Below are 12,105 nucleotides of genomic sequence, written 5' to 3' on the forward strand. Positions count from 1 at the left end.
CTAATTACACAGCATATCTAAAACGAAGTACAATGCTGTTTGGAGTAGAACAAAAAGAGTGATAATGGTTCGTTCAAAGTATGTCTGCTTCAAGCATGTAACAGATGTATATATACTTCGTGAGGTCTTCTTGACTCTTGATTAAGCGAATCTTGAGAGATTACAAACCCAAGGGAATTGATCCTTGAACCGAATCGCAAATTGATTCTTTCCAAGAATAAGGTTAGGTTTTTGTTGATCTTCCTTGACTTGTGTCCTTGACAGGCATTTCTTTTGCTAGGCATATCTTTCCGGTACTTGAGTGAGTGATTGATGATGGATCCTTGATTTCGGGCTTTGATGATATCCAGTGTAGAACTTTGCACTCTTATTTTCCTTTGATTTTGGGACCTTCATATACTAGCTTCCGTCAAATATCTATCAAATCATTGATTGATTCTTCTTCCGGATTTCCCGTGCTTCTTCCTATTTTATAGCTAGTCATTGATACGTTTTCTTTCCTTTATTTTCGTTGATGGATTATTTTCCCTAGTCCATGCTTGAATGATAGGGAGTCTTGATTTCTTTATTTTATTCCTTGTGATCCAGCACCAAATGTGATAATATTATTTTTTATCATTAAAACTCATATTTAATAATGATTACAATACTCACTGCCCGTAAAAAATATTAATTTTTGATTTCACATGATTATCATTTCTCTCAAATCCTCTTCTATAATATATGATGGCTTAGTATTCTTCCACAAAGAATCATTATTTTAACACCCAATACGGTAAAAGCATTTTTAATGTGTCACGTCACCTAATATAAACATATATAACTGTTATAAAAGGTGAAATTAGTAATCTAAAAAATAAGATAAGCTACTACAATGTAGAAGTTCTTTGCACTATCGCGATATATTAAATCCTTAATTCTTTCCTGGAATTTCTCTCACTATTAATTGTGCGTCTCTGCCGAATACTTTTAAGCGAATCAATAATTGACCTATTTAAGGGTCTGTTATTGTTTCAACTGTAAAATGAGACTTATTTATACTAACTTCCATAGGAGGAAGTAATAGTGCGAGTTAGCAACTTTTTAGCCCTATAATTTAAAAATAGTCATTGTTATGAAGTTTCACTCGTAGAATTTGAAACTTTATAACAATTGTTATTTTTTAGTTATAGGGGATAAAAATGACTATTTGTGAAATTTTATCCTTCATTGGAGTACTACTGAGTAGTTGAAACATGGCCCTATGTTGTATGGGGCGGAGTGTTGGTCGGTCAAGACATGCCATGTCCAGAAGATGAAGGTGGCGGAGATGAGGATGTTGAGGTGGATGTGCAGGCATACCAGGTTAGATAAAATTAGAAATGAAGTTATTAGGGATAAGATGAGTGTAGTCCCTATGGAGAAAAATATGCGGGAGGAGAGACTTAGATGGTTCGGGCATGTGAAGAGGAGGGGCATTGATGCTCCGGTGAGGAGGTGTTGGTATGGTAGGGTCGACGGAGAGGTAGAGGCATGCCAAAGAAGTATTAGGGAGAGGTGATTAAACAAGATATGGTGTTGCTCCAACTCACTGAGGACATGACCATGAATAGGAAGGTGTGGAGGTTGAGAATTAAGGTAAAGGGTTAGGTGGTCGAGTGTTGTCCTTGTTTGTAGCAGTAGCTTTGATACACCACTTGGTGCCTTCCGTTTCTTTTCTTTTTCTTTTTCTTTTTTTTTTGTATTTGTACCCCTAGTCTCCTGTTACTACTTGTTGTTGTCTTGTGTTTTAGTTTTCCGATTGCATTACCTTTTGCTAGGTTTGTATTTTTTGCTTTGGTTGTCAGATCAGTTTGCTTGTTATTGCCCTTCCCCTCTCCCCTTCCTGAGCCGAGAGTTTTTCGGAAACAGCCTCTCTACATTTTAAAGTCAGGGGTAAGGTCTGCGTACACTCTACCCTCCACAGACCCCACTTGTGGGAATACACTAGGTATGTTGTTATTGCAAATATTTCGTAAAAATGACACCAGATAGTCACTCTGAAGGGCTGTTATTTAGGAATTAGCCAATGCATCCTGAATTTCAGTTTTTCAGCTCAATTTTTGAGACACAAATGTCCTGAATTGTCCCGAAATTAATGTTTTCAATTCATTACTAGCTAATCCATAAATAGTAGCCCTAAAATGGATGTTTGTACACTTCGCCCAAATATTTCGGCTGCTCAATTTGGATCATAGTGGACCATTTAACTTGAGAATCTTACATAAATATCCCAAAAAGTCTCAACTTACCAACCTCTAGCCACTAATTATAGACATATCAAAACTAGCTAAGCACATATAAAAATTAAAAACCCAAAGAAATAAGGTTCTTTCTCTCCAAGAATCACACACAAAGACCTCCTTTCATATTTTCAAGAGTGATTAGCAACATTAGATGCAAGACGGAAAGGAAATTTTATGGATGAGGTAGCAAATAAAGTGAAGAAATACAAAGAAAATATATATACAATATCTCAAAAATCTAAGCAAATATGGACTTTTTTCAATGGGTAGGGTTGATATTCATTGAAAACATATAGATAAGTCAATATACAAAATTTGAGGAAGATTGGAGGTGATTTGGACTGATTTGGTATCAAAATTCGTAGTTAAAATCGAGTTTAAAAAAGTTCTTCTGCGACACATGTATCAAACATGTATCACGCATGTATCTCACACGCAGGTATACATGTGATACACATTCGATACAAATATGATACATATGTGATACAAAAGTGATACACAGTGTGATACACCTATCATTTTTTTTATGTTCATCTTTTACTTCGAATTTTTAATTCAAACCACCTCAAAACTACAAAAAATCATCCCAAAACTAAGATTCATGCTCTTTAAGATGTACCCAATCTATTCTAACAACACTCACTCAAAAGAAAGTAAAAATTTGACTTTTTTGGCTACAAATAGCTAATTGGCTAATATTAATAATATTTTATGAATTGACTAATTTTTATAATAAGCTACTTATAAATGGACATAGCTGGTATTTTCCCTTTCCAAAATGTGGGCTAAGCTCTAATAAGAGTTTCAAATGTGTTGCAACAATGATCGTCAAAACAGCCCAAAGCATAGCTTGGAAAATATTAGATCCAGGATCCATTCTCAAAGGAGCAGATAAGGGCCAGTTGAATGTAGTGGAGGAAGAATTACTGATTTGATCAAAGTCAAAAGAGTTTTATTACTTGAAAACTCAGTTAAATAGGAGTAGTTATTTTTGTATGGTACTAGAGCATAGATGAACGTATCAGCTGATCAATGGACTCAAAATGGCTAGTCTGACATTTTTTTTAACAACTGTAGTGTCCGAATCAGTTTGTGCGCAATAGGATAGCTCGACATTGCCTGATGGATAAAGTGAAATGCCATACGAACCCTCTACAAAGAAATATTTTTCCTACTTTTGTAATGATTTTTATTTCCTATATTTATTAAGTAAACGTGGTGAAGAAAAAGGATTGTATGTAAGCTAAATAAGAGATGGATTAGACTTTTAAAACATTCTTTTCCAAGGATAATGAAGTGGAAATGGAAGAAGACAAGTCGACAAGGCAAACCAGAAGAATTCAGCTGGCAAAAACACAATTGAAAGCCAGAGAAACATGTCCAGAGAAAATGGAAGAATATATTACACATCACCTAACTAAACACCCTAGCTCACTTCCTATCATCTCCATCTTTTCTATACAACAGTAAAACCAAGAATCTTCTCCTCATCACATGAACCATCTCCCTTCTCCCTTTATCTAATTAAAATTAGTACACTTCAAGGTAAGAATATAAAATAAAAAAGCGTCCGATTGCCAGATATTACAACATTGATGGATTGTGAAAGTAATTAAAAGTATCTACTGTCCTGAACAACAGGCTTAGATACAACTTGGCAAGCTCGGGAGTTCTGGATAATTCAAGAACTTGGCAGACGAAAAATGAGGATTAGCTGTAAACCAAAAGGATCAGCCGTGTACACATGTTAGTCATGGCGAGTAATGGTTGACTGCTCACTCTTAACACGTGCAGACGAAGATCATAGCCCGTTCATCATTGTAAATTACATGGTCTGCCTGTTGCAGGTATTGAAGCTGCTTGGTGAAATGAATGCACCATCGTTGTGTTATTATTGTCGATAGCATTAGCAGATTCTGCTCCACCTTTAGATGTTTGCTCCAAGAGGCGAACAAGTGAGATGAATATATCCATCCTCGTCACGTCTCTGTTTGCCTATATTTAAACATCAAATATTTATGTTGTGTTGAAGATGACAAAAGTGCAAAGTACTATTGTTCTAATGCAAGAAGCAACTGCCACCCGGATCCTGATAAGTAGAAATATACCTCTACGGCGAACCTTGCCCATATTTTGTCATTCCTCGTTTCCATAACCCCTTTTAAGATTGTCAAGCCCAATCCTCTTATTATGTCAGCTATTTCCAGAAACAGACCTCGTTCTTCGCAAAGCATCTGCAGAAAACAAACAAATTCAGTATATATTTCCCTAACAATAATGACACCTTGTCTATTGCTAGAACCATAAACGAGTTCAAAGAAGAGCAACACTTCGTAATTTAACAGATATTCTAACCTCTACAAGCATTTGACGAGGTTGATTCAGATCCTCAACTATTATAGGGCAGACCATAGACTGCGAACCAACTTCATATGCCCATGTTGCTCCACCTTCAGAATTATCTTTTAAAAGCAGTCCTCCTTCCTTGCTGATAATCTGCAGGTTCACAACACAAAGAGGAAAAGTAGTAAGTAATCCTCAAGTACATTCAGGCTTCTTGTATCACTTGCTAACAACATATCATTCTAACATTTTGTAGAGAGTACTAAAATGTTTGCATAATGTAAAGTAAGAAACTTATGCTAACAGTAGTGATGCTATAAGATTCCTTTGTTAATCTTCTAAACTTGAAAATTTTCCATCTCTTCGTAGTCCCACGAGCAGAAATTTAAGTTCATGACATAGTTAGAAAACCAAGTTTTGACAACGGGATCACAAAAAGATTAAATGGTTAGGAGCAAACCTTTGACTCTCCAGTCTGCTTTAATTTGTCAGCATGTTTGGTGACACTCTGCAAGAAAAGCATGTGCTTGATTGTGCGTTCCAGTAGTGCATCAATGCTACACTGAAATCAAAAAATCCAAAAAGGAAAAAGCGTCTATAAGAGAAATTATTCATCCTACAGAATAGGAAAGAAATATATATACATAATAATAATGAAAATATATTAAAGGAAATGGTAAAGAGTTCAAAACTAAGTATAACCTTTGCCCCATTTGGAACAATTTCTCGCAGTTCTTTGACACGATCTTGGATCATTTGCCGGTCTTTTGGCCTTGGTCTAGGATTCTCTCCTGGTTTAAGCCTTTTGCGGCTGGTTTTGCTCGTCTCATCAGGCTTCTTAGAATATCCAGTAGAAACACTGCTAGTTGGCTTTGTCTCATGACCCTGTTCCACCCATGAACTAATTTGTGACCCATAAATTGAACTACTCTGCGAATAGGCTCCTGTGTTTTCATTGGAGCACTCAGATCTAAATGAACGAGAAACCATTGCTCCTGATTTTGCAAGAGTTTTGGGCTGGCCAAATACCTCTCCTTGAATTTGACTAGAGAAACCAGCTCGGCCGTAGGAAGATACAGCATTTGGAGCAGAGGACCTACTCAAATTCGTTATTGTTGTCCGACAAGAAACATCATCATCCAAATTCTGCTTGGCGGAAGGCTTGGATGCTATGGAATCCAAAAGACGCTCAAAACCAGCCGCAGAAAATGATCCACTATCGGACATTCCTTGATTGATTGTCGAAGAAGCAGCATACTGACTAATTACGGAAGTAGAAGTAGAGTTATTCTTAATCCAATCCTCTGTGTTCGAGTCTGGTCCGTTACTTTGATAACTATTCCTTTCATTAAGTAGTTTATTTTTTAATTCGGTACCCAGAACATCAAAGAGGTCATCCCCCGAGTGACCTTGGACACAGGAATCTTCATATTTGTTATTTTCAAGTAAAGCATTATGCTCCATGTTTTCATGTTTTTCACCATAAACCTCTTGCATGTACTTGCTTGAACACGGGTGCTCATTCTGTGTTAGCATAATACCGAGCGCTTGAAACAAATCGTTTTCTACTATTCCGTTACTCTCATCCCACATAAATTGTGAACTCTGACCATCAGAATTATTATTGGTAATCACATCATTCCCAACATAAGACGAAGAAGATGCGTCCAATTTTGAAGTGATTTGAAGCCCATTTCCAGTAGACTTTGTGCAAGAGTTGATTTTGCCAAAATCATGGCTACCAGCATTTGAAGTGATCCCCTGTTCAAACAACCTTAAGCTGCCACTATCTACAGTTAATGAATCAATAGAATGCTGATGAAAGGGAGGCCTCGGAATGTGCAAAGAAGCTTGTTGACTCGTCCATATGTTGGAGTCTGGAGAAATTACCTCTGCTTTAATCACATTATTTATTAGGTGGCAATTAGGAGACAGGTTTGCTTTCACCTCTGGAACAATTTTGTGAAACTGACGATCATGAGAATCAACAAAACTTTGGGACATATTGGGGGCTCGAAATGTTGCATCAGTAGACAGGATTCTATTCTGAACTTGTGAAGCCAGAGAGGAAGTTTGACCAACGAAACTGTCAGTCTGACTTGAGTTACTCTGATAACTGCAGCTAGCAATAATTGGAGTGGAGTTCATCGATTTGGCTCTCCCATAAGAATCTAGAGAAACTGGTGCAGTGTTAACTGCAGGATCTTTCATTGCATTTTCATCGGATAACAAGACACCAGGAACACATCCTAGTTGACTTATCAGCATCCTCGCGTCCTCCACAAAACCCATATTCTCCATTATCTGAGGCAGCAAAAATGACCATTTTACTTTACATAATTTATGATAGTAAAATTGAAAAACAAAAGTTTAATCAATCAGTTAGCCTAAATCCCAAACTAGTTGGATCCGCAATACGAATCCCCTATTCTTCTATTCATTCCCCGATTCATCAACATAAGTTCTCTTTTAAGGCAACAACTAAGGGATCTAGCTTGAGAACAAATTATTGTACGCAATGATGGTAGATATAATTCGAGTACCTTAGTGCCCAAGACTATTTTTCACCAAGTAAGATTTTAAAATGGGAAAGAAAAATGAAGAACTTACATGTGAGCATGATCCAAATTGGACAACACCATGAGGAAGAATAGGAACAACTGCAATTGTCTGCATATCAGTAAACATAAAGAATCAGTGAGCCGCAAAAGAAACACACACAGCATTTGCGTTAATTCAAACAGATTGTACCTTGATGCCAGCATTAAATTGTTGAGTCAGCTCTTTCAGTACCTAAAAGAACCACATCGTATGGATACACCAGTAAGTATCAGTTAATGCATCCAGAAGATGCAATGAGACACAAATTACATTACATCGTTGCATAAAAAAGATAACCTAGTTTAAGTTTGTCGTTAACCTTACAGAAAAAAAACCAAAAAAAAAGCGTTGTATCTAACTTTGACAGAATTAAGTTGAATTGTGAAATATTAACTTTTTACCACACAAGTTATTATGGGCAAGGGACAGCTATTCAAATACTAATTGCAATGGAGAAAGTACAGATCATGTATAATATGTAATACAGGCCACATATCTCTTTCTTGGGAGAAAACTTAACCACAGCAAGCTAGGAATTATCTCAATATGTACCTCTGGTGGATGAGCTACTCTACTAAAACCATCTGAATGAAACCACTGATGATTCCCAGTAACTGCAGCCCGACCGACTAGTCTGAGAAGAAAAATTATGAATATCAACGACATGGTACGAGTAAACGAACTCTTTGCTGATACTCATTTTTAAAAAGATAGAATCAATAAACTGAATTAAGAAATTATACCCTTCTCCTACTAGATTGAATTGACTTTCCGTCATCATTTTGTTTACGAGTAAATGCACTCTCTCCCCTGCCTGATTCATAAGCTGAGAATTACAAACACCCCAATCTTGGAATGATAGTTCAGTATTCTCAATTTCAGATATTCCAAGAATTCCAGAGAATGTTAAGGGTTGATAATAGGATTCTTCCCAAATTAAAAGCCTGTCAATAAGTAAAAGAAAAAATTGTTAAAGAATCACTTGAAAAAACTTTAGTGAAGGGGTTAACAAAATACCAGCAGATAAGCCAAAATTCAGTGTCATTAAAAAGAAAGTGACAGTTCTGTGTTCCTATTTGCAAGACTATTGGAGAAGTGTGTATATAAAATAAAGAGTATGTTTGCATACAGGAAATCATAAGGGTTTCAGCAAATTAAAACAAATCACTTTCATTTTTTTTTCATTCCACAAAGATTCTTCAAGACAAAATGGACTAAAACAACCACAACATTCCAAAAGCAGAAAATGACATTTTCCAGATTACAAAGCCAAAAGCAGAAAATGAAACAATATTCTGTAAATCCATAGCATGTAAAGTAATACCATAATAAACAATAATGTGTAGCACAGTATTATGCTACACATTACAAAGCTCTAAGTTTGCTTGGTCAAAGAAAGGAACTGAGCACAATAGAATCAGTGAAACTCAGTTTACAGTTTTCCAGCAGCTGAAGTGCTGAACAACAAAAGGACCATCAGACTTTACACTTTTTCAGTTTCTTACTTTCATTTGCCCTCCATTTTCTCAGCAAAGTGAAAACAATTGTCAGTACAAAATCCAAAACAACAAGAAAAACGAAAAGATGAAAAAGAAATTCTACAAAATAAACAAAAAGGCAAATACATTTTTCTCCATTTACCCAACAAAAAAGAATAATCACATAAATCTGAACTCAACTCACAAGCCAAGATTATTATTTTTTTATTTTTGAGCAGGAGGATTTCCTTGTTCTACTTTCATTTTCTTCCCCCGTTTTTAAAAAGAAAAAAAATAATTTTAAAAAAAGCCTTACCCAACTTGAAAAAAGATAAAAAGAAGAATTTACATTAAATCTGAACTCAACCCACAAAGCCAAGATTACATTTTTTTCAGCTTCTAATTTTTCTTTTGAGAAAGAAAATCAAAAGAAAAAATAAAAAAGCTAAAGCCGCATGAAAAAACTAACAAAAATGCCACAAAAAAGAAATGAAATCAACCCACAAGCCAAGATCATTTTTTTTTTCACTACCATGGAAAAAATTTCACTTAAAAAAAACACAAGCCAATATTACATTTTTCTACATTCAATTTAATTTTTTACTTTTGAAAAAAGAAAAAAAAACTAAACCCACATGAAAAAAAAAGAGAATTTGATTCATTGAAATAAGAAAACTCACTTAGTGTTCTGGCAACCGATCTTCCAAAAAACAGCATAAGACCATTGGTTCACTCCACAAAGTGTCTTCAAAACCTCTTTCAACAAATACCCCATTTGCACTAATTTTTGTTTGTGAATATCTCAAACAGAGAAAAAAAACACTTTCTGTGTTTTCTCTTTCCTTTTCTTGTTTTTTTCAGCTAAAAATATAGATTAAAGGAACTAACTTCCTCTGCAAGAGCCACGCCCAGCTTGTTTAGTTCTTAATCCACCACTTCTTTTTCTCACAGGATCCAAATTTTGTACTATAATATCCCTGCAACCCATTCTATGGGTTGAAAAAAGTTAAAGTGAAAAAAAGGGAGATTTTTTTAGAGCCAAAAATGGAGAAGACAACCCTTTGGAGAAAACTACACTATACCACAAGCTTTAAGTTCACAGCTAACAACAACTACAATTTTCTCCATTTTTTACAAAAAAACAAGAAAATGGGAAAAAGATATGAATGTTAAGAATTGAAAGGAGTTAAAGATCAGAGCTTTGATGAGTGTTCTTGGATTCTTGGTTCTTGGGGCTGTAAAAAGTGAATCTTTTGGTGTTTTAGAGTTTACTCACTGTGTGTATTGTGTGTTTTAGTGGGCAAAAAGGAATGGTTATTTTTCGTGGGGCTGTTGTTGTGTTTGCAGTGTTTTGCTCTGTGTTCATCAGAAGAAGAAGAAGCAGAGGGAAGGAGGAGGAGGGTAAAAATAGGTGGTAGGGAGTGTGCTAAAATACGCTCATGTCTGGTGGGGTTTTGCTAAAATACGCTAATGATTACTCCCCTTCTTATTTTATGTGATACATTTTAAAAGTTGAAGTACAAAGAGATATAAAATTCGCAGTATTTATTTATGTTGATATAAAATTCGACAAGGTGGGTTGCTCTGATGGTAAGCACCCTCCCAAGAGCAAGGTGGAAAGTTCTTGAAGGGAAGTATGTCGAGGGTCATTTGAAAACAGCCTCTCTACCCGGGTAGGGGTAAGGTCTGCGTACACACTATCCTCCCCAGACCCTACTAGTGAGATTATACTGGGTTGTTGTTGTTGTTGTTGTTGTTGTTATTTATGTAGATATAATATAAATTATTTTATTAAAGATAAAATAAAAAATTTGAAATTATATTATTTCGAAATATAAAATTTTTTAGTTTGGGACAAACTAAAAAAAGATACATTAGTAAATTGGAATAGAACGAGTAATTAATAAAAGAATTTGTAGTTTAATTTTTAATTTTTATTTGACAAAAATAGGCTTGGGAATAGTATAGAATTACGGGGTTTTTGCCACTGTGGGAGTTTCTTGTCGGCTTTCTGGTCTCTTTCCAATTCAGGGGAGGCTCAGTGCTTTTGTGTTTTGTGCATTGGGACTACACAAAAGAATCTTGGTATTTGCTTTCTCTTAAAAATGCAAAAACAAATACTCCATAATCTTCAAATTAAAATAAATGAAATCTTAGGACCAGCCATTAATTTGCAAAGTTTGTTGAAAAATTAATTTAAAGTTGTTGTAGTAAACTAAAATTATTTATGATTTGGTATTATAATTTATTTAATTTATATTTAAATAAAATTTATAATCAAAATTATATAGGAATAGATTTTTATATTTCTAAATAAAATAATTTTTGTATTATTATGAATATGGGTGTTGATAGTTTATTTTATGCGTGAAAGAATTGTAAAGAGATCTATAATAAAATATTCCATCTTCAAAGTTTAATAGAATATAAATTATTTAGAAGGGGTAGATAAATTTATTTGGAGAAAAGTTTTTTAGGACACGAGTTCAACGGAAAACTAAAGTAATAAGATACATTAATGATATGACTGGAGTATGATAAACAACTTTAAAGAGATAGGTATCCACAATATTAATTACGAGAATGACTATGAAAAATATTCAGTTGTTAAAGTGAAGTTAAAGATGTTATTAATACTAATTAATGACTCCATTGACTTAGAAATAGGAAAATGAGATTAATAGTACTCCATCTTATTTCATTTTTATGCAATAATATTAGGGAAAACATCATAAATAGCCTGATTTATAACTCCAAATTGAAAATTAGTCACAATTTAAAAAATAATTAAAATTTAGCCACTTTTTCATGTAAAAATAAAATCTAAACTAAAATGACCTTAAGGATTTAGAAAAATTTCAGCATAGTATGCTGGAATTCGAATTTCATACGTATGAGATTCGAGCCTAGTGTGCTGGAATTTCATAATGTGTTGGTGTCCTAACATAATATGCTGAAAGTTTATACGCAGGAACTCCATATAACATATTATGTTGAAACTTTTCGTGTTTCAGCAAGGGTATTTTTGTCCAAGTTTTATCTCCGCATAAAATAGTGGTTATTTTTGAATAACTTTGCAAATGCTGGCCATTTTTTAATTACAAATTCAGAAACTGGTTAGCCTATGCTATTTTGACATATTATTACTATGACACATTTTTGAATTCAAAAATAATTTAATTTTAAAATTTTTATTTAACCCTTAATAATATATTTTTATAGTCACAAAATTTCATAGCATATTTGAGGCTATAAATTTTAAAAATCTTTATTTTTCTATAAAACTCTGTCCCAATTAAATTACTTCACATACATTGAAAGTGATACATTAACGTTGTGTATGTATTCAAATTACCTCACTAAAATCATTCAAGTTATATTGTCTTAGTTTATGCTCAATAATTCAATACCAATAACCT

At 34.2% G+C, this 12,105-nt stretch overlaps 1 protein-coding gene across 1 annotated transcript; it reads right to left on the reverse strand.

The window, feature by feature from the left end:
* Positions 1-3,623: 3,623 nt before the first annotated feature.
* Positions 3,624-10,158, reverse strand: LOC104119630 (transcription factor LHW-like). Its single transcript, XM_009631184.4, has 10 exons — positions 9,367-10,158; positions 7,952-8,152; positions 7,761-7,842; positions 7,359-7,400; positions 7,218-7,277; positions 5,310-6,911; positions 5,068-5,169; positions 4,620-4,760; positions 4,373-4,498; positions 3,624-4,259 (listed from the first exon to the last, which is right to left on the reverse strand). The coding sequence occupies exons 1-10, from the start codon at positions 9,459-9,461 to the stop codon at positions 4,080-4,082; spliced, it is 2,631 nt and encodes an 876-aa protein (XP_009629479.1). The 5' UTR covers positions 9,462-10,158; the 3' UTR covers positions 3,624-4,079.
* Between the last annotated feature and the right edge of the window lie 1,947 nt (positions 10,159-12,105).

Source organism: Nicotiana tomentosiformis, chromosome 11 (assembly GCF_000390325.3).
Source record: "Nicotiana tomentosiformis chromosome 11, ASM39032v3, whole genome shotgun sequence".
Taxonomy (NCBI): Eukaryota; Viridiplantae; Streptophyta; class Magnoliopsida; order Solanales; family Solanaceae; genus Nicotiana; species Nicotiana tomentosiformis.